At 46.1% G+C, this 22919-nt stretch overlaps 1 protein-coding gene across 1 annotated transcript; it reads left to right on the top strand.

Annotated features, from left to right (window-relative positions):
• Nucleotides 1-134: 134 nt before the first annotated feature.
• UBR7 (ubiquitin protein ligase E3 component n-recognin 7) lies at nucleotides 135-21085 on the top strand. The gene is made up of 11 exons (XM_066276139.1): nucleotides 135-309; nucleotides 3505-3638; nucleotides 4082-4142; nucleotides 5919-6014; nucleotides 9120-9173; nucleotides 9370-9475; nucleotides 12915-13123; nucleotides 13298-13447; nucleotides 13968-14130; nucleotides 15889-15950; nucleotides 18940-21085. Exons 1-11 carry the CDS (start codon nucleotides 190-192, stop codon nucleotides 19030-19032), a joined length of 1248 nt encoding a protein of 415 aa, XP_066132236.1. The 5' UTR covers nucleotides 135-189; the 3' UTR covers nucleotides 19033-21085.
• The last annotated feature ends 1834 nt before the right edge of the window (nucleotides 21086-22919 follow it).

Raw genomic sequence — 22919 nt, 5'->3', positions numbered from 1 at the left:
CCGCAGGCGCCGGCGGGAGAAGCGAGAGGAGTGACTTCCGTTTATCGGAAGTCGCTCCTCCCCCTTCCTTCGCTTCCTTCCTTTGGGATTGGTTCCTGGCGCTCAGGATCCGCCTCCTCAGGCCACGCCTCTCGTGGCCGCTTTTCCCGCCTCCTCCGGGGTAAAGCTGTGGTCCGGTGACAGTTGAGGATGGCAGGAGCCGAACCCGTCGTGTCGCTGGTGGACGTACTTGAAGAGGACGAAGAGCTGGAGAATGAGGCGTGCGCCGTCCTGGGCGGCAGCGACTCCGAAAAGTGTTCCTACTCGCAGGTGGGCGCGCGGCGGGGCCTCGGCTCCCTCGGATTCCCGCGGAACCTTCTGCTCCCCGCCGGACCGGCTCTATTCCCGCCTGCCGGGCCGCCTTGGGAAGCAGGCTTCCCCATACCAGGCCCAGCTGCCCTTCCACCCTCAGCCTCCTGCGCCCTTTCCTCCTCCGGCCGCTTAGGATTCTCCAGGCTTTGGCTCCGGAGCAGCCGCTCTTGTCTTCCTCTCCTGTGTGTTCTCGGTGCCTCGCCGTTTTCACGAAGCCATCCCGGTGACCTCTCAGCTCCAGACATCTTTGTCCCTACTTTCCTCCTCCTAAGAGTATTTATTGGGAGACGAGCGGGAAGAGTCAAAGCAAAATTAAAGGGCAGAGCCCTGGATTTGAAAACCTCCCCGAATGGGCTGGGCTCCCTGACAACCAGGTCGTCTGCAGGTTGGGGGAGCGGGTAGTATTTTGGAGGGACGAGTGCCAGGTCGTTCCGCAGTCTGCCCCGCACGGGGACCGGAACAGCAGGTGTCCCAGGCAGAGCGCGGGGAGAAAGGGAGAGAAGGATCTGTTTGAAGAGGAGATTTGGCATTTGGAAGACTTGTGAACAAGGATTTGAGGGGGAGTGATGTAGTGTTGGGTGACTCATATATTTCTAGGTACGAAAACGGCTTGAGGCGGGTACAAGAAAACTAACAAGGGATGAGAATTGGTAGGATGAAGGTTGCCTTCCAGGGCAGTGGAACGGAACACTGGGGAACCGAGGAGAAAGCCTGGGGGTCTTTGTGGTGTGGACTGAGGTGGCTCTCGCTGACCAGTTGAGTTTACACTGCAGAGTGGTTAAGTTTTACATACATCTGGTATCCAGAGATAGTCCCAGATGTTGGTATTTTTGGTTACCACTAGAATAACTTTTACTCTGCTTTCCTTTTTTTAATTTTTTTATTTTTTTTTTTACAGAGAAGAGAGAGTCAGAGAGAGGGATGGACAGGGACAGACAGACAGGAACGGAGAGATGAGAAGCATCAATCATTAGTTTTTTGTTGCGCATTGCAACACCTTAGTTCATTGATTGCTTTCTCATATGTGCCTTGACCGTGGGCCTTCAGCAGACCGAGTAACCCCCTGCTGGAGCCAGCGACCCTGGGTCCAAGCTGGTGAGCTTTTTGCTCAAACCAGATGAGCCCACGCTCAAGCTGGCGACCTCGGGGTCTCGAACCTGGGTCTTTAGCATCCCAGTCCGACGTTCTATCCACTGCGCCACTGCCTGGTTTTCTTTTTTTTAAAAAATAACTCTGTAAGCTATTTTTTAAATGTGAGCTTTATAAAACAGACTCATTTAAATGTTTCCTTTTATTGTAAAATGTATGGAAAAGTGCACAAATCACATGTAGGGCTGGAAAACAAACACTTGCAGGCAAGTACCTAGCTCCCAGATCAAGATACGGAACATTACTGGCTCCCAGAGCTCCCCGTATCTCCTTCCTTTCTAGAGGAGGGTAACCATCAAGGTTTGCTTTATCTTCAACTTTATTAAAAAAAGATTTTACTTATTGATTTTACAGAGAGAGGAGGGGGTGGGGGAGTGAGAAGTATCACTCATAGTTGCTTCACCTTAGTTGTTCATTGATTGCTTGTCATATGTGCCTTGACCCGGCAAGCCCAGAGTTTCAAACCGGGGCCCCCAGCCTCCAGGTCGAGGGTTTACCCACCGCACTGCCACAGGCCAGGCTCTTCAACTTTTTATTTCGAGACATTTTTAATCTACAAATAAGTTGAAAGAATAATATTATGAATATTTGTGTATCTCTTGCATATATTCAGTTTTTAACATTTTATATTTGTCTTTCTCCTTGATAATATATATTTTTTTTCTTTTTTGTTTAATGATGAACCATTTGAAAATAAATTGCAAAGTTGGGCTGGTGAACACACAATGCCATATAGAGATGATGTAGAACTGGGCACCTGAAACCTGTATAATTCACTAAACAATGCCACCCCAATACAGTCAATAATTTTTTTTAAATATAAAGAAAGATAAATAAATTGCACATATTACCACACTACACCTCTAAATGTTTCAGCATACATCTCAAAAAAATCAAAGGGATTTTTTTTAATGCATTGATTTTTCTCTTTTGTGGAATCACAAGCATTTTTCCAAATTAAATGGTGGCTATTACTTAAATAAACCTATACACATTCTCCTAACATTTTCATGTGTTAAAATGACTAAGTAGACCAGCTTATTCACAGCTGATTGAAAATGTTAAACTTCTTGCCTGACCAGGTGGTGGCGCAGTGGATGGAAGGTCGGACTGGGATGTGGAGGACCCAGGTTTGATATCCTGAGGTCGCCAGCTTGAGCGTGGGCTTGTCTGGTTTGGGCAAAGCTCACCAGCTTGAACCCAAGGTCACTGGCTCGAGCAAGGGGTTACTCTGTCTGCTGAAGGCCCACGGTCAGGGCACATATGAGAAAGCAATCAATGAACAACTAAGGTGTCACAACGGAAGTCTGATGATTGATGCTTCTCATCTCTCTCTATTCCTGTCTGTCCCTATCTATCCCTCTCTCTGACTCTCAGTCTCTATAAAAAAAAAAGAAAGAAAATATTAAACTTCCTATCACTTAAGAGAAAACTGAAAACAAGCACTAGAAAAAGTACATATATAGTGATAGGAAACATGCAGCAATGTTTAGCACTCTGTTGTGTAAGTTTTTTTTATTAAACTTAGTGCTTTTTACAGGAAGATCGGGGTCACATAATCTATTTATTTATTTATTTATTTTTTTTACAGAGGCAGAGATAGACAGGGACAGACAGACAGGAACGGAGAGAGATGAGAAGCATCAATCATCAGTTTCTCGTTGCGCGTTGCGACTTCTTAGTTGTTCATTGATTGCTTTCTCACATGTGCCTTGACCGCGGGCCTTCAGCAGACCGAGTAACCCCCTGCTGGAGCCAGCGACCTTGGGTCCAAGCTGGTGAGCTCTTTGCTCAAGCCATACGAGCCCACGCTCAAGCTGGCCACCTCGGGGTCTCGAACCTGGGTCCTTCCGCATCCCAGTCCGACGCTCTATCCACTGCGCCACCACCTGGTCAGGCGGGGGTCACATAATCTGATTTCATTTATTTCTTAGCTCTCAGTATGGTTATTAGGTAACTATGCTATATTTCATTAATTCTCTTTTTCAATTTTGGGGCTTTTAGGGCTCAGTGAAGAGACAGGCACTGTATGCCTGTAGTACCTGCACCCCAGAGGGAGAAGAACCAGCAGGAATTTGCCTAGCTTGCAGTTATGAATGTCACGGAAGTCATAAACTATTTGAGCTATACACAAAAAGGTAAAAGACAGTCAGAGATTGGTACTGAATGCCTTTTAAATGGTTAGATTCTTTCCCAGCTACACTTTTTTCCTAGTCTTTCTTTTCCATTCAAAATAGCTTTGCACTGGTAAAATTTATTATGGTTTTATAGAACTCAAGATAATAGTTTTTCAAGAGGGCCTTTTGAAATATAATTATGGTACAAACTCAGACTACTCATTCTTCTCTGTCATTAATTTACTTGTGTCTCTGAGTATTATATACATATTTGTCTTTGCATGTTAATTTCCAGAATTTTTAAATCTTATATGAGTGGAGAAATTCTGAATTGGATACATGAGCAGCAACGAAGGCCACTTTTTAGATCCTAGAAATGATTTGGAAGAGGCTATAATATGAACTTTAAAAAGTCATTAGATTTAAAAGAAAAATTAAAATTGGCTCTTTCTTCTTTGTTTCAGAAATTTTCGTTGTGATTGTGGAAACAGCAAGTTTAAAAATTTGGAATGCAAATTATTTCCTGTAAGTAAACACTGTAACTATAAACATATTGAAAATAACTGAGATTGATATTTGACAGAGTAGATAAAATCCAAATATTTTCTAAAAAGGAAGTTCTTATACTATTTGCAAATGGACAGATCAATGTTATATTTAAAAAAAAATTTTTTAAGACTTTATTCATTTTAGAGAGAGAGAGAGAGAAGGGGGAGTAGCAGGAATGTGCCTTGACCGGGCAAGCCCAGGTTTTCGAACCAGTGACCCCAGCGTTTCCAGGTTGATGCTTTATCCACTGTGCCACCACAGGTCCAGATCAATGTTAGACTCCATCTTTATTATCCTGTTGGAGAACTAAGTACCTGTTTAGAGGGTACAGTATAGATTGTGATTAATATGAAAGGTTTGGGGGAAGTGTTCTTTGCAGTGATTCAGGTTTAATTATGTTGGTTGTGCTCAAGCTCTAAGGCTTTTCTTTCTTTTTCTTTTTTCATGCTCTTCAGGCTTTTAAAGCAAAGGGTATGATGCTGAAAATTGGATAAATAAAACCTGGTAATGAGTATGGGCTAGATGCACGCAAGAGTTCTTCATTGCTTTTTGGCTAATGAAAACTATGCTTATACAATAACTTTTAGTGAAATAAGAGAAATGAAAGAAAAAGGGTTTGTTTTTTGTTTTTGTTTTTGTTTTGTTTGTTTTAATTCATTGAGAGGAGGGGAGGCAGACTCTTGCGTGCACCCCTACTGGGATCCACCCAGCAAGCCCACTAGTGGGAGATACTTTCCCATCTGGGGTATTACTCCATTGCTCAGCAAACAAGCTATTCTTTGTGTCTGAGGCAGAGGCCATGAAGCCATCCTCAGTGCTGGGGCCAACTCGCCCCAATCAAGCCATGGCTATAGGGGGAGAAGACAGAGAGAGAGAGAGAGAGAGAGAAAGAGAAATGAGAGGAGAAGAGGTGGAGAAGCAGATGGGCACTTCTCCTGTGTGTCCTGACCAGTAATCAAACCCAGGACATACACACACCAAGCTGATACTCTACCACTGAGCTAACTGGCCAGGGCCATGAAAAGGGATTTTTATATTGTTCAGTCATAATGGCTAAAACTGTTATGCTTTTCCCTCCTTTAAAGATTATTTTTAGACAATTTTCTTGTCTTTTGTTTGTACCTTCTTGTAACCTGGGGATTTTGGCTATTATAGTTCACTATTAAGAACTTTGAAACTCTAGGCCAATGTCAGTTTACACAGGTTGATAATTAATACTTATGATTAATTTTCATTACTATTTTATTAAATGGGTATATTCAGTTTCCCCCAGTTGCTACAAAGAAGGTACAAAAAGCCTGACCAGGCGGTTGCACTGTGGATAGAGCGTTGGACTGGGATGTGGAGGACCCAGGTTTGAGACCCCAAGGTCGCCAGCTTGAGCGTGGGTTCATCTGGTTTGAAGAAGTCTCACCAGCTTGAGCCCAAGGTCGCTGGCTCGAGCAAGAGGTCACTCGGTCTGCTGTAGCCTCCCGGTCAAGGCACATATGAGAAATCAATCAATGAACTAAGGAGCCGCAACGAAGAATTGATGTTTCTCATCTCTCTCCCTTCCTGTCTGTTCCTCTCTCTGACTCTCTCTGTCTCTGCCACACAAAAAAGGTACAAAAAATGATTTTTCTTTTTTCTCTGTATCCTGAATTCTTTTTCTTTGTGTATTTAATGCAGAAATTTATTGAATGCAGAAATGTTGTGATGCATGAGATTACATTTAAAATTAGAACAAATTATATTGAAATTAATATCTTTCAGGATAAAGCAAAGATAAATTCCAGCAATAAGTATAATGACAACTTTTTTGGATTGTACTGCATTTGCAAGAGACCTTATCCTGATCCTGAAGATGAGGTAAGAGAATTGGGGGCTAACTCCTGGGCCTGTGTCACTGCTAGCCTTCGCTTCTCAGCCTCTTGCCATATCTGGGCCCCTGTAGCTGTTTGTGAGAATTTGGGGATTGTGAAAGGATTATAGATTTATCCCTTCTGAAGAATCTGGGCTCGCTCTATCATTGGTACAGAGCCCAGCTGTTCTCATTCATACATCACGAGAACGCAGTGCTGTCTCAGACTTTCCCAAGACCCTGACCTTACTCCTTCCTGTCTGTCTTAGCCTGCCAGTGCTGCTGCCCCAATCACTTCCTCAAAAATGACTTCAAGCCCTGGCTGGTTGGCTCAGTGGTAGAGCGTCAGCCTAGCGTGCGGAGGACCCGGGTTCGATTCCCGGCCAGGGCACATAGGAGAAGCGCCCATTTGCTTCTCCACCCCTCCGCCGCGCTTTCCTCTCTGTCTCTCTCTTCCCCTCCCGCAGCCAAGGCTCCATTGGAGCCAAGATGGCCCGGGCGCTGGGCATGGCTCTGTGGCCTCTGCCTCAGGCGCTAGAGTGGCTCTGGTCGCAATATGGCGACGCCCAGGATGGGCAGAGCATCGCCCCCTGGGGGGCAGAGCACCGCCCCTGGTGGGCGTGCCGGGTGGATCCCGGTCGGGCGCATGCGGGAGTCTGTCTGACTGTCTCTCCCTGTTTCCAGCTTCAGAAAAAAAAGAAAAAAAAAAAAAAAAAAAAAAATGACTTCAAGTTCTTGCTTTCCTGGAAGGAAATAAATAGTGTGTACAGACGATTCTCTTAAAAATTTATTTTATTTTATTTTATTTTTCTGAAGTTGGAAATGGGGAGGCAGTCCCACATGCGCCCGACCGGGATCCACCCGGCATGCCCACCCCGGGGCGCCGCTCTGCCACAATCAGAGCCACTCTAGCGCCTGAGGCAGAGGCCATGGAGCCATCCTTAGCACCCAGGCAAACTTTGCTCCACTGGAGCCTTGGCTGCGGGAGGGGAAGAGAGAGACAGAAAGGAAGGAGAGGGGGAGGGATAGAGAAGCAGATGGGCGCTTCTCCTGTGTGCCTTGGCCGGGAATCGAACCCGGGACTCCTGCATGCCAGGCCGACACTCTACCACTGAGTCAACCGGCCAGGGTCCCTCTTAAAATTTTTTTTTTTTTTTTTTTTTTTTTACAGAGGCAGAGATAGACAGGGACAGACAGACAGGAACGGAGAGAGATGAGAAGCATCAATCATCAGTTTCTCGTTGTGCGTTGCGACTTCTTAGTTGTTCATTGATTGCTTTCTCACATGTGCCTTGACTGCGGGCCTTCAGCAGACCAAGTAACCCACTGCTGGAGCCAGCGACCTTGGGTCCAAGCTGGTGAGCTCTTTGCTCAAGCCAGATGAGCCCGTGCTCAAGCTGGCGACCTCGGGGTCTCGAACCTGGGTCCTTCCGCATCCCAGTCCGGTGCTCTATCCACTGCGCCACCACCTGGTCAGGCTTAAAATTTTTGATTAGAAATATAGACAGAATTTAGAATAGTTCTCCCTCACTCCTGTACCTTTCTTCCGGTCATAACCACTTTTGACATTTTTTTAGTGTTTTTTCGTTTTATGTGCACATATAAGTGAGTGAATGTATGTTTCAGTATATAGTTCCCTGTTTTGAAATTTTTATTGATTTTAGAGAGATGAAGGGTTAGAGGGGAGAGAGAAAAATATTGATTTATTGTTCCACGTGTCCATGCATTTATTGTTTGACTCTTGTTTGTGCCCTGACTGGGGATTGAACCTACAACCTTGGCATGTCAGGATGATGCTCTAACCAACTGAGCTACCTGGCCAGGGCTGTTTCCTTTTTCACAAAAGTGAAAATTCTATACATTCACTTCTGCAACTTGCTTTTCTCACTCATCAGTATATCTTTGACAAACCATATGTTAGTTACCTAATATTCTATAGCAGAATGGGGTTTTTTTTCAGTATTATATAGAAAGCTGCAGTGAACACCCTTATACAGTAATATAACTGAGTAAACTGCAGGATTTATGTAGAACAGATATCTAGAGGTAGAATTGATGGGTCAAACAATATTTGTATTTAAAATTGTGATCCTGTCTGAAAAGGGTTCAGCCATCAGCAGCATGTGATATTGTTTTTTCCCCAACACTGTTGTCATCCCTGCACATTATAAGTTTTTTTAAATTTTGCCATTCTTATGGATGGAGAACAATAATTTAAATTTTTTTCCTTTCTTGCCTGACCAGGCGGTGGTGCAGTGGATAGAGCATTGGACTGGGACGTGGAGGACCCAGGTTTGAAACCCTGAGGTCACGGGCTTGAGTGCGGGCTCATCCAGTTTGAGCCCAGGGTTGCTGGCTTGAACATGGGATCATAGATATGACCCCATGGTTGCTGGCTTGAGCCCAAAGGTCACTGGCTTGAAGCCCAAGGTTGCTAGCTTGAGCCCAAGGACCCTGGCTTGAACAAGGGGTCACCCACTCTGCTGTAGCCCCCCCTCTGGTCAAGGCACATATGAGAAAGCGATTAATGAACAAATAAGATGCCACAATGAAGAATTGATGCTTCTCATCTCTCTCTCCCTTCCTGTCTCTCTGTCCCTATCTGTCCCTCTCTCTGACTGTCTCTGCCAAAAAAAAAAAATTTCTTTTTCTTTCCTGATGGTGAGTGAGGTTATGTATCTTTTCATGAGTTTATTGGAAATTTGTAATAACCTATCTGAATTGGCAACCATGGTGTGGTAAAAGGTTTCAGTTGTCACATTCTCTATTACCTCCCTGGACATGGGTCTGTGTATAAAATGAAAACACATTGCTTATTTATAAAATGGTGTGAGAACCAGATATCAACTGATGTGAAGGAGTTTTGGCAGTTGCCTGCTCGCAAAGTGCTTACTACACTGGAACCCTTCTGTAGCACCAGCTCGTGTAGAATGGACTTCTCTTTGGCCCTTTGATTTGCTGTCTTTCACATCCGGGTGGATATCCTTCTTAATAGCGGTCTCGCAGATTTGGTAGAGAATTATTTAATATCTCTCTTTACTGTGTGCCATATTTACTTCTGTGTCCCAGAATTCATTGTAATTGTTAACCTACAAACTACTTTTCCATGTTAGATTCCAGATGAGATGATCCAGTGCATAGTCTGTGAAGACTGGTTCCATGGAAGGGTAAGGAAGCTTTTACCTTTTAAAGCCATTGTCTTCACAAAAGGAGAAAAGGTCTTGTCTTTTCGAATTGTGTTATATTTTACATTATACTGTAAAGATAGGGTCAGTGTACTATTGTAATATTTATTTATAAAATAACAAGCATTTTGGACAGCCTGGAGATCACAGAAAAATGCTCAGTTTTGTGTCTTCACAGCATCTGGGTGCCACGCCCCCCGAGAGTGGGGATTTTCAGGAGATGGTGTGCCAGGCCTGTATGAAGCGCTGCTCTTTCCTGTGGGCGTACGCTGCGCAGTGGGCAGGTAGGCGTCTCTGTGGAGTGGTATGCCACAGACTTGTGCTTGTGACATTTGTATGTGCTGTCCAGAATTTCTTTTTCAGTCCGGAACTTTTAGCAACTATTTTTAATCAGACTCTGAGGTATAGAAAAAGTGTAAGATGTGTTCCTTCTCCACGAGGTGCTTATAGATTGATCAGACTACCGAGAACAAATCTGTGCTTAAATGGCATGACGCAGCGAGGATGAGACCAGAAGTAGAGAAAAGCGAAAGGGAATTTTTGAATTGGGACTCTGAAAGATGAGTAGAACCCAAATCATTGCTTTTCAATGTAGGCTGTGCTGTTGGCTGGGGAGAAGGGTGGTGGGTATGGTGTCTAGTGTTTTTATTATACACTGAGAAATTGGCCCAAAACAACCAATCAGCAATGAACTGTCTTGAGACATTAAATATTTTATTTTACTGCAATGCCATATGTACTACTTAATTTTTTAGGTGGCCACATTTCATAGTATTTGCTGCTATGGCCTTTTAATTTCTTGCCCTTCTCAACTAGAGGGCCCCTTCACCTATAAACCACAAACAGCATAGCCTTAGCTATGATCTCATCCTATACTTTTTCCTTTTTTTTTCTTTTGCATCATCTTACGCATTCATTTGTCTCAGAGGTCTTAGACTCGGCACTCCCTCCCTCTGTTCACACCTTTCCCAGTCTGTCTCACTTCCCTGGACTGTATGTGGCTCTCATTCATTGGATGTTCTTAGCTGAGCACCCGCCTTCAGTTTCAGTTTCTTCCTTGTCAGCAGAGAGTTTCCTTCCTGTTCAAATGCTGTCATGTACCCTGAGCTATTTCACAGTATTTCTGCCTCTATGCCCATTTTTTAAAAATTGCTTCCTCAGGCCCTGGCCGGTTGGCTCAGTGGTAGAGTGTCGGCCTGGCGTGCAGGAGTCCCGGGTTCGATTTCCGGCCAGGGCACACAGGAGAGGCGCCCATCTGCTTCTCCACCCCTCCCCACTCCTTCTCTGTCTCTCTCTTCCCCTCCCGCAGCCAAGGCTCCATTGGAGCAAAGATGGCCTGGGCGCTGGGGATGGCTCTGTGGCCTCTGCCTCAGGCACTAGAATGGCTCTGGTTGCAACAGAACGATGCCCCAGATGGGCAGAGCATCGCCCCCTGGTGGGCATGCCGGGTGGATCCCGGTCAGGCGCATGCAGGAGTCTGACTGCCTCCCCGTTTCCAACTTCAGAAAAATACAAAAAAAAGAAAAAAAATTGCTTCCTCATAAAGAAAAGCTGGTTGTTTTTTCAGAACTACACTGTTACTTGTGTTTGCAGTTAAATCTTTTCCTACTGCTTCTTACTTCTTGAGGTATTTCAGCTCCAACATCTGTGGTAGTTTTCTTTCTTTATCACATAGAAAGTGCTTAAGTAGTGACTATATTTTTATATATCTTTAGTATTGATTCAGCCTGACTTGTGGTGGCACAGTGGATAAAGCATCGACCTACAATACTAAGGTCACTAATTCAAAACCCTGGGCTTGCCGGGTCAAGGCACATATGAGAAGCAACTACGAGTTGATGCTTTCTGCTCCCCTACCCCCGACTCTTCTCTCTAAAATCAATTAATAAAATCTTTCAAAAAAAAATTATATATATATATATATTGATTTTAGAAAGTGAGGGAAGAGACACAGAGAGAGAGAGAGAGAGAGAGAGAGAGAGAGGAACATTGATCTGTTCCTGTATGTACCCTGAGCCGGGGATCAAACCGGCCGCCTCTGCAGCGAGATGATGCTCTGATCAACCAAGCTATCAAGCCAGGGCGTGATTATATTTTTAAATAAACTAGTCAGTTATTTGAACTCTGGATTGGCAGTCATAACCTAAAAAAGTATTGGTTTCCTTTCTCATTATTCCAACAATTAAGATTGACTCTTCTTTTCCAGACTATAAAATATTTTTTTAGCCTGACCTGTGGTAGCGCAGTGGATAAAGCATCAACCTGGAATGCTGAGATCGCCGGTTCGAAACCCTGGGCTTCTCTGGTCAAGGCACATATGGGAGTTGATGCTTCCTGCTCCTCCCTTTCTTCTCTCTCTCTCTCTCTTTCTCTCTACTCTCTCTCTCTAAAAATGAATTAATAAAAAAATAAATTAAAAAAAAATATATTTTTTTATTTTTAAATTTAAATTAACTAAAAAATATTTTTTTAAATTTTTTATTTTTCAGTTTCAGTTGATATACAATATAATATTAGTTTCAGGTGTACAACCTGGTGATTAGACATTATATAATTTACTAAGTGATCATCCTGACAAGTCTCATACTCATCTGACATCATACATAATTATTAGAATATCACTATTTTCCCTATGCTGTTTACCAAGTGCACGGGCTCTGGGGCCTCCCAGGAGAGGCAGTGTCTGTCACCATCTGTGCCCCACCTGGGGCCACCCGCTACAAACTACAGAGCAGTGTGCAGATGGCTGCCACCTGTGCTGGGCTTAGTGGTGCCCAGGAGGGGCCAGGCTGTGAACCAAGGTCAGCTGCCACTAGTGCCTGGCCTGGGGTCACTAAGCAGGAGGTACAGGGTATGCAGAGGCCAGGTGCTGCTTGCCTGAGAGATTTAGGAAAGTCAGGTGCATGAGGCGAGAGAGGCCGTTTGTTTGGAAAAGCCAGGGGAAACAGCTCGGGTGGACCCACAGGTTGGGTGGTGGGTTTCAGAATCATCTGGGCAGGGCAGACAGTAGGAGCTTAGATACGGCTCCAGCCTGGTGGCTTTTTTTGAGGTTGGAGGGGTCTCAGAAAAGGGACAATGGCCTCTGCCAGCACTTTTAACGGGCAGAAAGCTGCCCCCCAGCTCTTGCTCTGATGCCAGACAGTCCACTTTCTCCCCCCACACCCCTGGTTCCTTTCAGGCTTCTGCCCAGTGTTGGGGCTCAGGAAGGGAGTCCCAGTAAGTCGGCGCAGGCCCTTTACGAGGAGCTGCCTGGGACTGCTGCTCTCTGTCTCACTCAGCCACATCCCCGCTGGTTTTTACAGCCAGACATTATGGGGACTTCTCTTCCTGGCACTGGAAGCCTGGGCTGGGAGGCCTGGTGTCAGGTTGGGACCCCATGCTCCTCTGGGTACTGCCGTAGCACAGATAATCCTTGTCGATTTTAAACTACCACACGTGGGCATGGGAGAAGCCCCTCCTACCAGCCTCGATGTGGCTGCTGCTTTAAATCCCTAGTTGTAGGACTTCCATTTAGCTAGATTTCAGGCAGTTTTGAATGATGGTTGTTCTGTAGGTTAGTTGTAATTTTGATTATTGTTGTGGGAGGATTTGAGCACCGTGTTTACCTATACCACCATCTTAACCTGAAGTATTTTTTAATCAGGTAAAGTGATTTTTCTCCTTGTCTAATAGCTCTGTGGATATGTGTGTGTGTGTGTGTGTGTGTTTCCATTGATCCTACAGTGACTAAAGCATCTGCCGAGGACGATGGGTTGGCACTGAATGTCGATGGAATAGGTGATCAGGAAGTTATCAAACCTGAAAATGGAGATCATCAAGACAGTGCTCTCAAAGAGGACGTGCCAGAACATGCAGAGGATGCTGTCAGGGAAGTGAAAGCAGAGCAGACGAGTGAACCATGTACCAGCTCCAGTTCTGCATTCGATCTCCAGGTAACAGATGAAGGAGGAGCCATGAAAGAAATAAAACTTTAGCAAAATGAATTCTGTAAGCTCTATAGCTTTGGATTTGAATTGTATATTTTACCTAAAGTTCTCTTACAAGTTTAAACTATGAAAACTATGATAGTGTGAAAAACACAATTTTAAAACTTAATTTTATTTCAGACAGTGTTTAAGAATCAACATCTCAACACAGAATCACAGTCCAGCTGCAAACTTCAGGAGCTTAAAGCTAAACATTTTATAAAGAAAGAGACCGCTACCTACTGGCCCCTGAACTGGCGTAGCAAGTTATGTACCTGCAAAGACTGTATGGTAAGCACCTGACAAATTCAGTGGTAGTGTGTTTGTGGACAGATGCCTAAAATAAGAACATCTGAAAAGTATATTTATGAAATTGATGTTAGGAGTGTAGGAGTGTAGAGAAGAGAAAATTTTTTTTATGCTAAGCAAACTTATGAAATAGTATCTAAATGCTTGTGGAAGAAATGAAGAGTTGTGGATTACTTATTATTTATTTATTTTCAGTTTAGTGGTAATAGCAGTTCTTAGCTTTTTATATCATAGAATTGCTTGGACACACATTGAGAGTTACAGAAAATCAGTGGTTTTTAAGTAAAGATCTGTTGGCCCGTACAACATCTACTAGGAAGTTGGGAGGTTTCTAAGAGAGATTTGGGCAAATAGAAGAAAACACTCAAGCAACTCTGTGGTAACAGGCTCTGGATTTTCTGGCAGTTAATCTTAAAAAACTAAATTGTTAGTGATTCTCATGAGGTTGGCTTTCTGAGAAGGACATGTGTTCTAATGGGGAAACTGGTTTTATTTTTTAAAGAAAATGTATGGAGATCTCGATGTCCTGTTCCTGACAGACGAGTATGACACAGTTTTGGCTTATGAAAACAAGGGCAAGGTTGACCAGGCAGCTGACAGGGCAGATCCGTTAATGGACACCCTTAGCAGCATGAACCGAGTCCAACAAGTGGAACTCATTTGTGGTAAGGACTGTTTGAGTGCGAAAATCCATGAAGTTCATAATTATTTTTGCTTTTGAAAAATAAAGACGAGTTATTGTTTTAATAGAAAGTTTAAATTTGGAATTGTATGGTAGAACTCAACTATACTTGCTTAAGGGTCATGTTGCTGGGTATTGAGTTGCTGTGACCAGTGAACCAGGCTCATGTGCTAGCATAATTACACGCTTGAGAAGCCACAGCATGTGCTGTTTTGATTAAGGGGAGATGTGTACATAAAGAGTATTAGAGAGTCAATTTCTTTTTTCATCCAATGGAAAACAATTTTCATCGAGCATTACATGTCATCTTTTGACAGTTCTTGAGATTCCTTCAGTGGTTCACAGGAAACCGCTGGGGGGGAAATATCCCGACTTTTTTTTTTTTTTTTTTTTTTGTATTTTTCTGAAGCTGGAAACGGGGAGAGACAGTCAGACAGACTCCCGCATGCGCCCGACCAGGATCCACCTGGCACGCCCACCAGGGGGCGTCGCTCTGTCGCGACCAGAGCCACTCTAGTGCCTGGGGCAGAGGCCAAGGAGCCATCCTCAGCGCCCGGGCCATCTTTGCTCCAATGGAGCCTCGCTGCGGGAGGGGAAGAGAGAGACAGAGAGGAAGGAGAGGGGGAGGGGTAGAGAAGCAGATGGGCGCCTCTCCTGTGTGCCCTGACCGGGAATCGAACCGGGATTTCTGCACGCCAGGTCGACGCTCTACCACTGAGCCAACTGGCCAGGGCTACCCCGACTCTTAATCGCAGGCTTTGACATTTTCCCCCATCATGCCCAGCTTATCTTAGCGACTTCTCTCCCAGCCAGTTTCTGGGGATGGCACCACCTCTGTGCCCTTTCATGGCATTGATCATTTTATCTGTAACTATTTGATTTCCTTTTGCCTTTATTACACTAAAAGCTTTTCGAGAATGGAGGCTGCATCTAAATGATTTTTGTAACCTTCAGTGAGCTTCATACCTAATACAAACGGTTGATTGAGGGAACAAGTTTTAAAAATACTTGGTGAATCAAGGTCATTTCAAACATTAGCATTCCAGAGAGACAGAAAACCTTTTTAAAAATGCCTTAACTTTTTGGGAGTGAAACTATCTCTGGTTTATGAGGTTGTATTTTTGTTGTTGTTTTTATTTAATGAAAATATTTTTAATGTCAAAATGAAGGAATTTGGGAGAAACGGAACAAGTTTCTATGTAGGTTTAATTTAAAGAAAAATTGAGCCCTGGCCGGTTGGCTCAGCGGTAGAGCGTCGGCCTGGCGTGCGGGGGACCCGGGTTCGATTCCCGGCCAGGGCACATAGGAGAAGCGCCCATTTGCTTCTCCACCCCCCCCCCTCTCTGTCTCTCTCTTCCCCTCTTGCAGCTAAGGTTCCATTGGGGCGAGGATGGCCCAGGCGCTGGGGATGGCTCCTTGGCCTCTGCCCCAAGTGCTAGAGTGGCTCTGGTTGCGGCAGAGCGACGCCCCAGAGGGGCAGAGCATCGCTCCCTGGTGGGCAGAGCGTCGCCCCTGGTGGGCGTGCCAGGTGGATCCCGGTCCGGCGCATGCGGGAGTCTGTCTGACTGTCTCTCCCTGTTTCCAGCTTCAGAAAAATACAAAAATAATAATAATAATAAAAAAAAAAAAGAAAAATTGAAACTATTAACTAAAATTTAAACTGTATATACTCAACAGTTAGTGATAAAGGACTTTTTTTCCCTAAAAGCTAATGCTTCTCTGTCTTATTGCTTTGATTTAGAGTATAATGACTTGAAGACTGAACTTAAAGACTATCTCAAGAGATTTGCTGATGAAGGCACGGTACGTTGAGTTTAAGAATTTTAATCATAGCCCTGTATGTTTTGAATAAACTCTTTTTTTTAATGAAAAAAATGTGCATCTTAAACTGAATACTTGAGAGGTTACCGCCAGCAGAGCTAATGGAAACCAGTAAGAGGTGGTGAGACACCGCAGACAGGCTGCACCATGCGTCCTTCCCAGCCCAGGCCAGAAGGATGAGGGGCGGAGCAGTCACAGGGACCTGGAGAGAGAAGTTGTAGCTTAGGAGAAGGCCCGTGGGTCAGCCATCCAATTCTGGGTTCTAGATTCTGCCCACCTGACCTTCAAGCAAGGATCCTCAGAGAAGGAAGAAAAGTGACCAGACAGGAAAAAATTACAAGCAGGCCCTATTTTTGGGATTCTGGGTCCTATAGTTTAGAGTAAAAGAACTTTATAATTAGGAGATAAAACATTTATTTCTCTTAACAGCAAGAAAATCTATATACTTGCGAGGGGCACGCTGACTCTGCAACGTGCAGTATTTTCAGTGGCATTCCAAACGAATTTACAGTACTTCCTAGCTCTTTACTATTCATATGTTTGTGGTGAAATTTGTTTTTTTCCATTTTTTTCTAAAATACTTTTCCACCTTCCAAGGGCAAGTATAAAAGATAATTTAACTTTTTTTTTCATGGCCTAAGGTTGTCCTTCTGGGCAGATGCTTTACTCTGCTGTAGCTGGCCAGACAAACCCGCTCACGGGGCCTGGTGGATGCTCAGGAGGTGCCCTGAGGCTTCCTTTCTTGGAGGCAGCCTCTGCCAGCCTACCTGAGGTCGTTTCTTCTTCCACAGATGGGAGAACTTGTAGCTTCCCAGATTTCCTGACGGGCACCGTGCTGCCTTTCCACAAAGTGAACTGTAAACTCAGAAGTTAGAAGAGCCCTCTCTTGACTAGTTTTCTCATTTTATAGAGAGCCTTCTTCACTGTCACTGCGAACGTCTTCCTGCTTCCCAACAGGTCTCAAACTAGAGTTATTCTTACTCCTTTTTTTTTTTTTTTTCTTACTCCTTTTTTTTGCTTGTTTACTTCATTTATTTTTTCAGATACTGAATTTCAGTAACAATCATTCAGGTTGATCTTACAATATATAAAATTGGGACGACTCAGAGAACCAACTTTGCATGTAGAATTCAAAATGGTATTGAGTCATAATTGAATTTTACAATCAGAGTTATTTCTGTTGCAAAGGCTGTCTGGTTAACATAGACTCATGCTTCTCTTGCTAGAACTGAGAGTGTTCGTGGTGGAACTGTTTTAAACTGCATTAGTGAACATCTGAGTTCTTTCTGATGTGTCCAAGCATGGGTTCTTGACCAGCTCTGAGCCTCTGCTCTTGTGTAGTTTGTAGTCACAGTGCTCTTTAATTAATTTTATTTTACATGCACACACTTAAAATCACAGAAAGTTACGTTTGTCTTTTTCCATTAATATTTTAAATATTTTTATTTGAAGTCTTCATGTGTCTTTAACATATTGATCTGCTATCACTAGAGTCGCTCTTTATGAGTCTTCCTAAGAGAAATTCCAAATGATATGATGGTTTAAAAGGACAGAAAATATTATTTTTGTATTATTGGTTCCATGACATTATTAACTGGATCTTTAGCAAACAAACAGAATCCGTAGTTGCCATAAGAGTTCCCCACTTTGGCTTTGTGTGTCCACAGATGGTACTAATAAGTTCTAGATGTTCTGAGATGGTGGGCTGCCTCTACTTAATGTTTGTATCTGTTAGACCCACTCGGAAACTGCACATTTTCTGAGACAAACCAATTCATTGATTTATTATTGAACCCAAGTATTTTTTTTTTAATGTTTCTACCCTGCGTGTTGACTGTGAACATCTAGAAACTAAAAATTGCACACCCTAATTGGTGTGCTTTTAGGTCTCCTCCCACAGTGTCCTTGAAGGAGAAATGTTTTCCTTTCATTGACTTTCAGTGTTGAATGTTTGAGCTTCAAGGTAAGGATAAATCCTCTGACTGGAACTCCCAAGTACCCTATTTACTAGCATGTTATAAGTGTGCATCTCCAGCCATCTAGTCAAGTGCTGTAGAGCTTTGTCCTACAGTTACCTCAGAGAGTGGCAGCCGTCTAGATCTTGAATCTGTCAGGGGTTCTAATTGCTCACTGGTTGACCAGCAGGTTAACCGTTAGTGTTTGTGAAACTGGCCTATCAGCTACTGCTCTGGGGAAGAGAACTGACAGAATGTTAAGTCCTGTAATTGGAAGGATTAATAAGTGTCTCAGTTTACCCAAGGAAGTCCTTCAAGTTAGCCTTGCTGTTTGCATGTTAGCACCACTCCCCCTGGGGAGTGGAGGGATTCTCATTTGATCCACCAGTGGTTGTCCCTTTATCTCTCTCCTCCTCTTGCTCATGTGCATTCACTGCTTTCTCCCTCCTCCCGGGCCCACCGCTTTCCTCCTAACAACAGCATGTGCTGCCCTTGTAGTTCAGAGCAGTTCGCCTGTCCCTGTGGTGCCGTTAGACAGCGTTAGGTCAGATCACTGGCAAGACTGACTCCTGGGTGAGCAGGGACTCCTGGGCAGCCTGGCCACTTTCTACTTCTACTTCCCTTTGTCTGATTTTAATACTTTGTTTATGTCATAGACACTTGTATCATGCTGCAATCCTTTTCCCGATAAAATGGGAAGAGAAATTTCTCATTTTTATGGCATAGAACTCCCTCCGTGCCAGGGGCCCTCCACAGGCACTGTATGCTGTCTGCTCTTCAGATGCCGCCGTCACCCCGGGCTGCGCTTCCCTCCTCGTGCGTGAGGGGGTCAGCGTAGCAGTGGGGCCGCGCTCGGGCTCGTGCCATCTGCTGACCGGGAGTCGGAGCAGGCCGGCCGCCCTGGGCCCGGGACTCGATCGCGTGGAGAGAGGAGTTGGCCTTGTTTGTGAGCCTTATGTCCGGTTGTTGCTGCTCTGCACTGTGTTCCCTTTCCTAATCTTTGCTTCCGTCCACAGGTTGTGAAGAGAGAGGACATCCAGCAGTTCTTTGAGGAATTTCAGTCAAAAAAGAGGAGAAGAGTGGATGGGATGCAGTATTACTGCAGCTAGAGTGGAGCGAGGGCCTTCTCACCCAGGCTGCTGAGTGCGCCCTCCACCCCAGGAATAAAGGGGCTTGTTTCCCATCTGTTCCTCTCCCCATTGTCCCTGGGGGCCCCCTGCCCGGGAGCGGCCTCCCTCCTTCACCCGGCAGCCACAGTGCTGCTGGTTTCCTAGCGGCATTCCTGTTTCCCACTTGGCCTGAAGCGCCTCGTTCCAGACTTCAGCCCCGCCCCACCCCCACCCCGTCTACCCAGGGGTTTTGCATATAAGTTGTAAGAAGTTTGATTTGGTTTTGAGAAAGTAGTTTCTTTTCTGGTCTTTGGTCTTGAACTCCCCAATGTGTCTACTCTGCCTCAGAGCACTTGTCTCCCAGGACCTGCTCTGAGGCACCCGCCTGTCGGCCAGAACTCGGTCCCCTCAGCCCTGTGATCGAGGTGCCTTAGGTCGGAGCTTCCTGGGGCCCGGTCTGCTCCGCCCACGCCTCTGCTCAGGCTCGTTTCCCTGGGCCCAGCCTCTGGAGGAACCGGACTGCCGGCTCTGGGGCCTGGAGACCGGCCGCTGGCAGGGCTGAGGAAGCCGACCTTTGATACGGATTTTCCTAAGAAATTGGAAGTGACCATTGCGCTCACCAGCCTACTGGCACTAGCATATTAGATTTCAGTACTGTAGTGCTCACGGGCCTCCTGCCGAACACGGCCGCCCCGCAGGTCCTCTGCTGCCTCGGAACCGGCCCCGGAACCGCCCTGGGAACCGTGGCGCTCACAGGGTCCTCTGGCTTTCTTTGTATTATCAGGGATATTCATAAGCATATATTAAAAACACCTATTTTGATACTGTTCTGTTATGAAACATTAGAATCCCAATAAATTATTTTCTTCCCCTTAAATTGTGCTGAAGAGAAAAGATACTGGCTTAGCCTCCTTGTAGTGAGCAGGGCAGTGAGCGCCCTGTGTTAGAAGAGGCAGACTGTGTGGAATGTTCCAGATAAGGCCGGAGGCTGCGCAAGTGATGAGCTTTATGTACAGAAGGTAATGTCCACAGCTGGTTCCCTGGTGACAATGAGGTCTTTTGAAGGCCTCATGGAATATTGTCTAAAACCCCGTGTTTGAAGGGAAGTCCTTTCAGTGGGTTTGCAATCTCTTTAAAGCCCTCCGTCTGTGGAAAACACCCGTTGCTCAACGCAGAGTTGCTCTCCTGGAGGGATGAGATCTGTCCTGACAACAGGACACATTTTGAGGACTGTGACTATAATCATTGGCGGCTCTGGGGCCACAAGTGTTTATTCATATTCCTTTGTGTTCAGTGGCCACTTAGACAAGTGTCCACTGCTCCCTGGACGAGATGAACAGGAGCCACAGGAAATCACGGCCTCGGAGAAACGGTCCGTCCCGTGCTTCCCAGCATCATGCCTAATGACAGCCCCATGAGGGCGTAGGAGCCTGAACGTCTCCTGGCCACGGGAGACTCGTGTGCCCTGGGCTGGCCTTGCAGGAAAACGGTACGGGCTGGGGTTAGAAATAGAAAGCTCAGGGCTCTTTGAGGTTGTCCACAACCCCCAGTTGGGGGGCTCTCCCAAGCCAGGATTTCTGCACTTGCTCTGCAAGGTTGCACAAGTAGCGGGTCGCTGTGGCTGGAAAGTTTCTGTCTTCTCTGATGTTTGATTTAACTGCCAGAAAGTTCCTTACTTCTCACGACAGGTCAGGACCAGTTCTCAGAGGTGACGTGTCACTGTGCAACACAATAATACAAACCACCCCATGCTGAAGGGCTCATTCTATGAAAGGTACTGCTCCTTCTTTCACATTAACCAGAAAACCTCTTTTTTACCTGTTGTTCACAACTAGCTTTCTTACTGTATTGGACCGTCTCTTCTTGTAGAGACTGATCTTGGCCAACATGGGGCAGTTAATGCATGTTTTATGCAGAAGAAGAATACGATGTTAGTTGCTTTTAAGGAATTCTGGCATTATATGTCCACTTTTGTAGAATTGTTACTGGACTTATAATTACATACTAAACTCCAATCAGGTTTCTGTAAATTAAATAAAACCAGTTCAAAATAGTGGCTTCCAGATTATTTTAGTCATTGAGATGTACACAGCCTCTCCGGGCGGGCTGTAAGAAAGTGAGTACAAGGGGAGTTGATTCCAGCGGCTGTTCCTGCCCTGGGGTCCTGTCCAAGTGGGGGCACCGGTCCCTTTCCCTGCTGCTTCGGAAGATGGGGCCTGCCTGCGGGCCTGCCTGCACACCACTTGGGGGGGGGGCGCAGCCCCTGCTGGGACCTGCATCGACAGTCCCGCAGAGACGGGCCTGGGCTGTGAGCCGTTTCAGTGGTCAGCTGCTGTGGCGGGCAGGGGAGGGCTGGGAGCCCAGTCTAAGGAAGGCTGAGGTCCACCTACCTGGCAGCCGTTATCTCAGAAGCAAACGTAAAAACGAACCAAAACGTGGACGTGGAGGTGGTCTGGCCTTCCCCCAGCTCTTACCTCCTTGGATGGTTTGGACTGGGCGTCGCCCCGGTGAGATGTGCTCGGTGGGTGAAGGAAGGGTTCTGTGGCCCCGGAGCTGCTTCCGGGCCGGGCCTGGAAACGCAGGGTTATGTCATCTATCAGTGCTGGGACCGCCATGGGTCTCCCGCTCCCCTGAGGGTCCCCAGCGGGCCAAAGAGCATTGGGGGCAGTCCAGGTGCTTACGGGCCGTGGCCGTGGCGGGGTTCAGCAGCCCGTGGAAGATGTGGGCAGTACAGGAAAGCGACTGCAGAGCGCCCAGGAGCCAGTGCGGCTGCTTCCCAGTCAGGTCATCTCACAGCTGGTCAGACAGGCCTTGGGCTGAGGGGGCAGTGGGCACTGGCCCGAAGTCATACTGGCACCTCACTTGTCCTGACTGCTAGGCATGAGTTAAGTGTGTGCTTCACACTGAAGTCACAGCACTCCCAGAGTGGGAGGGGCCTGTGGTTGGCCCAGCCTCGCCTCCTCTCAAAGCGGAGTTCCCCCATAGCTGGTCCTCACGGGGCATTTGTGCTGGTCTGGGCTGCTTGACTTCTCTGTCCCCATGCTCCCAGTGGCGGTGCCCTGATTTTCATGTAGATCTCTGTCCCCCCACTTCCCTGCCATGTTTGAGGGGCATGGGCCACGTCCCTCTCCCAGCTGTGGGGCACCAGGCTTAGGAGGCAGCCAGCACCTGGTCAGGCAGGGAGGAAGGGGGCGGCCAGGTCTTCGGTGGTTCAGCACAGGCCGCTGGGTTGAGCCTTCCTGAAGCCTGTGCTACCAGCAGACATTTCCTTAGCGGAGGGCACGTCCACAGTTCTACAGCCCGTGTGTCTAACACTTTCAGTGCCAGCTCATTCCTCCAGGCTCTCCTCTCCCAGGCTTGGTATTGCCCAATGGAAAAGACTAGACACTTCCGGACTTTTCCTTTGGCCTCCCATCCACATCTTCGCGCTGGACCTCTCCCAGTGATTCCTGGGGCAGGAGGGGCTGTTCGTGCTGCTCTCTACCACTGGCTGAGCAGCTTTGCCCTGTCTCCCCACCCCGGAGTCCCACCTGGACTTCTCAGCCATCTTTCCACCTGCATGGGGCCTGCGGCTGTGCTGTTCCCCCACCCGCTTCCCACTCTCTGGCTTCCCTGCCTGGCCCCTGCCTCAGGCCTCCCGGCTCCTAGCTGCAGCTGACCTATAGTTCCATGAACTAACCCAAAAAGTTCTATCTGCATTAGGGTTCTCTAGAGCAGCGGTTCTCAACCTGTGGGTCGCGACCCCGGCGGGGGTCGAACGACCAAAACACAGAGGTCGCCTAAAGCCATCGGAAATACATATTTTATTTAAAAATGTATGTATTTATTTTAAAATGTATGTATTTATTTAAAAATATATGTAGTTATTTAAAAATGTATGTATTTAT

Source organism: Saccopteryx bilineata, chromosome 4 (assembly GCF_036850765.1).
Source record: "Saccopteryx bilineata isolate mSacBil1 chromosome 4, mSacBil1_pri_phased_curated, whole genome shotgun sequence".
Taxonomy (NCBI): Eukaryota; Metazoa; Chordata; class Mammalia; order Chiroptera; family Emballonuridae; genus Saccopteryx; species Saccopteryx bilineata.
Note: the sequence above shows the minus strand (reverse complement) of the source record. Positions and strands in the feature narration are given on the sequence as shown.

Excerpts from the sequence above, each read along its gene's own strand:
- UBR7 (XM_066276139.1), top strand. The coding sequence starts at position 190 with ATGGCAGGAGCCGAACCCGTCGTGTCGCTGGTGGACGTACTTGAAGAG. Across the intron at positions 9,476-12,914 it reads GTACGCTGCGCAGTGGGCAG|TGACTAAAGCATCTGCCGAG; the intron begins GTAGGCGTCTCT and ends TTGATCCTACAG. Across the intron at positions 13,448-13,967 it reads GTACCTGCAAAGACTGTATG|AAAATGTATGGAGATCTCGA; the intron begins GTAAGCACCTGA and ends TATTTTTTAAAG.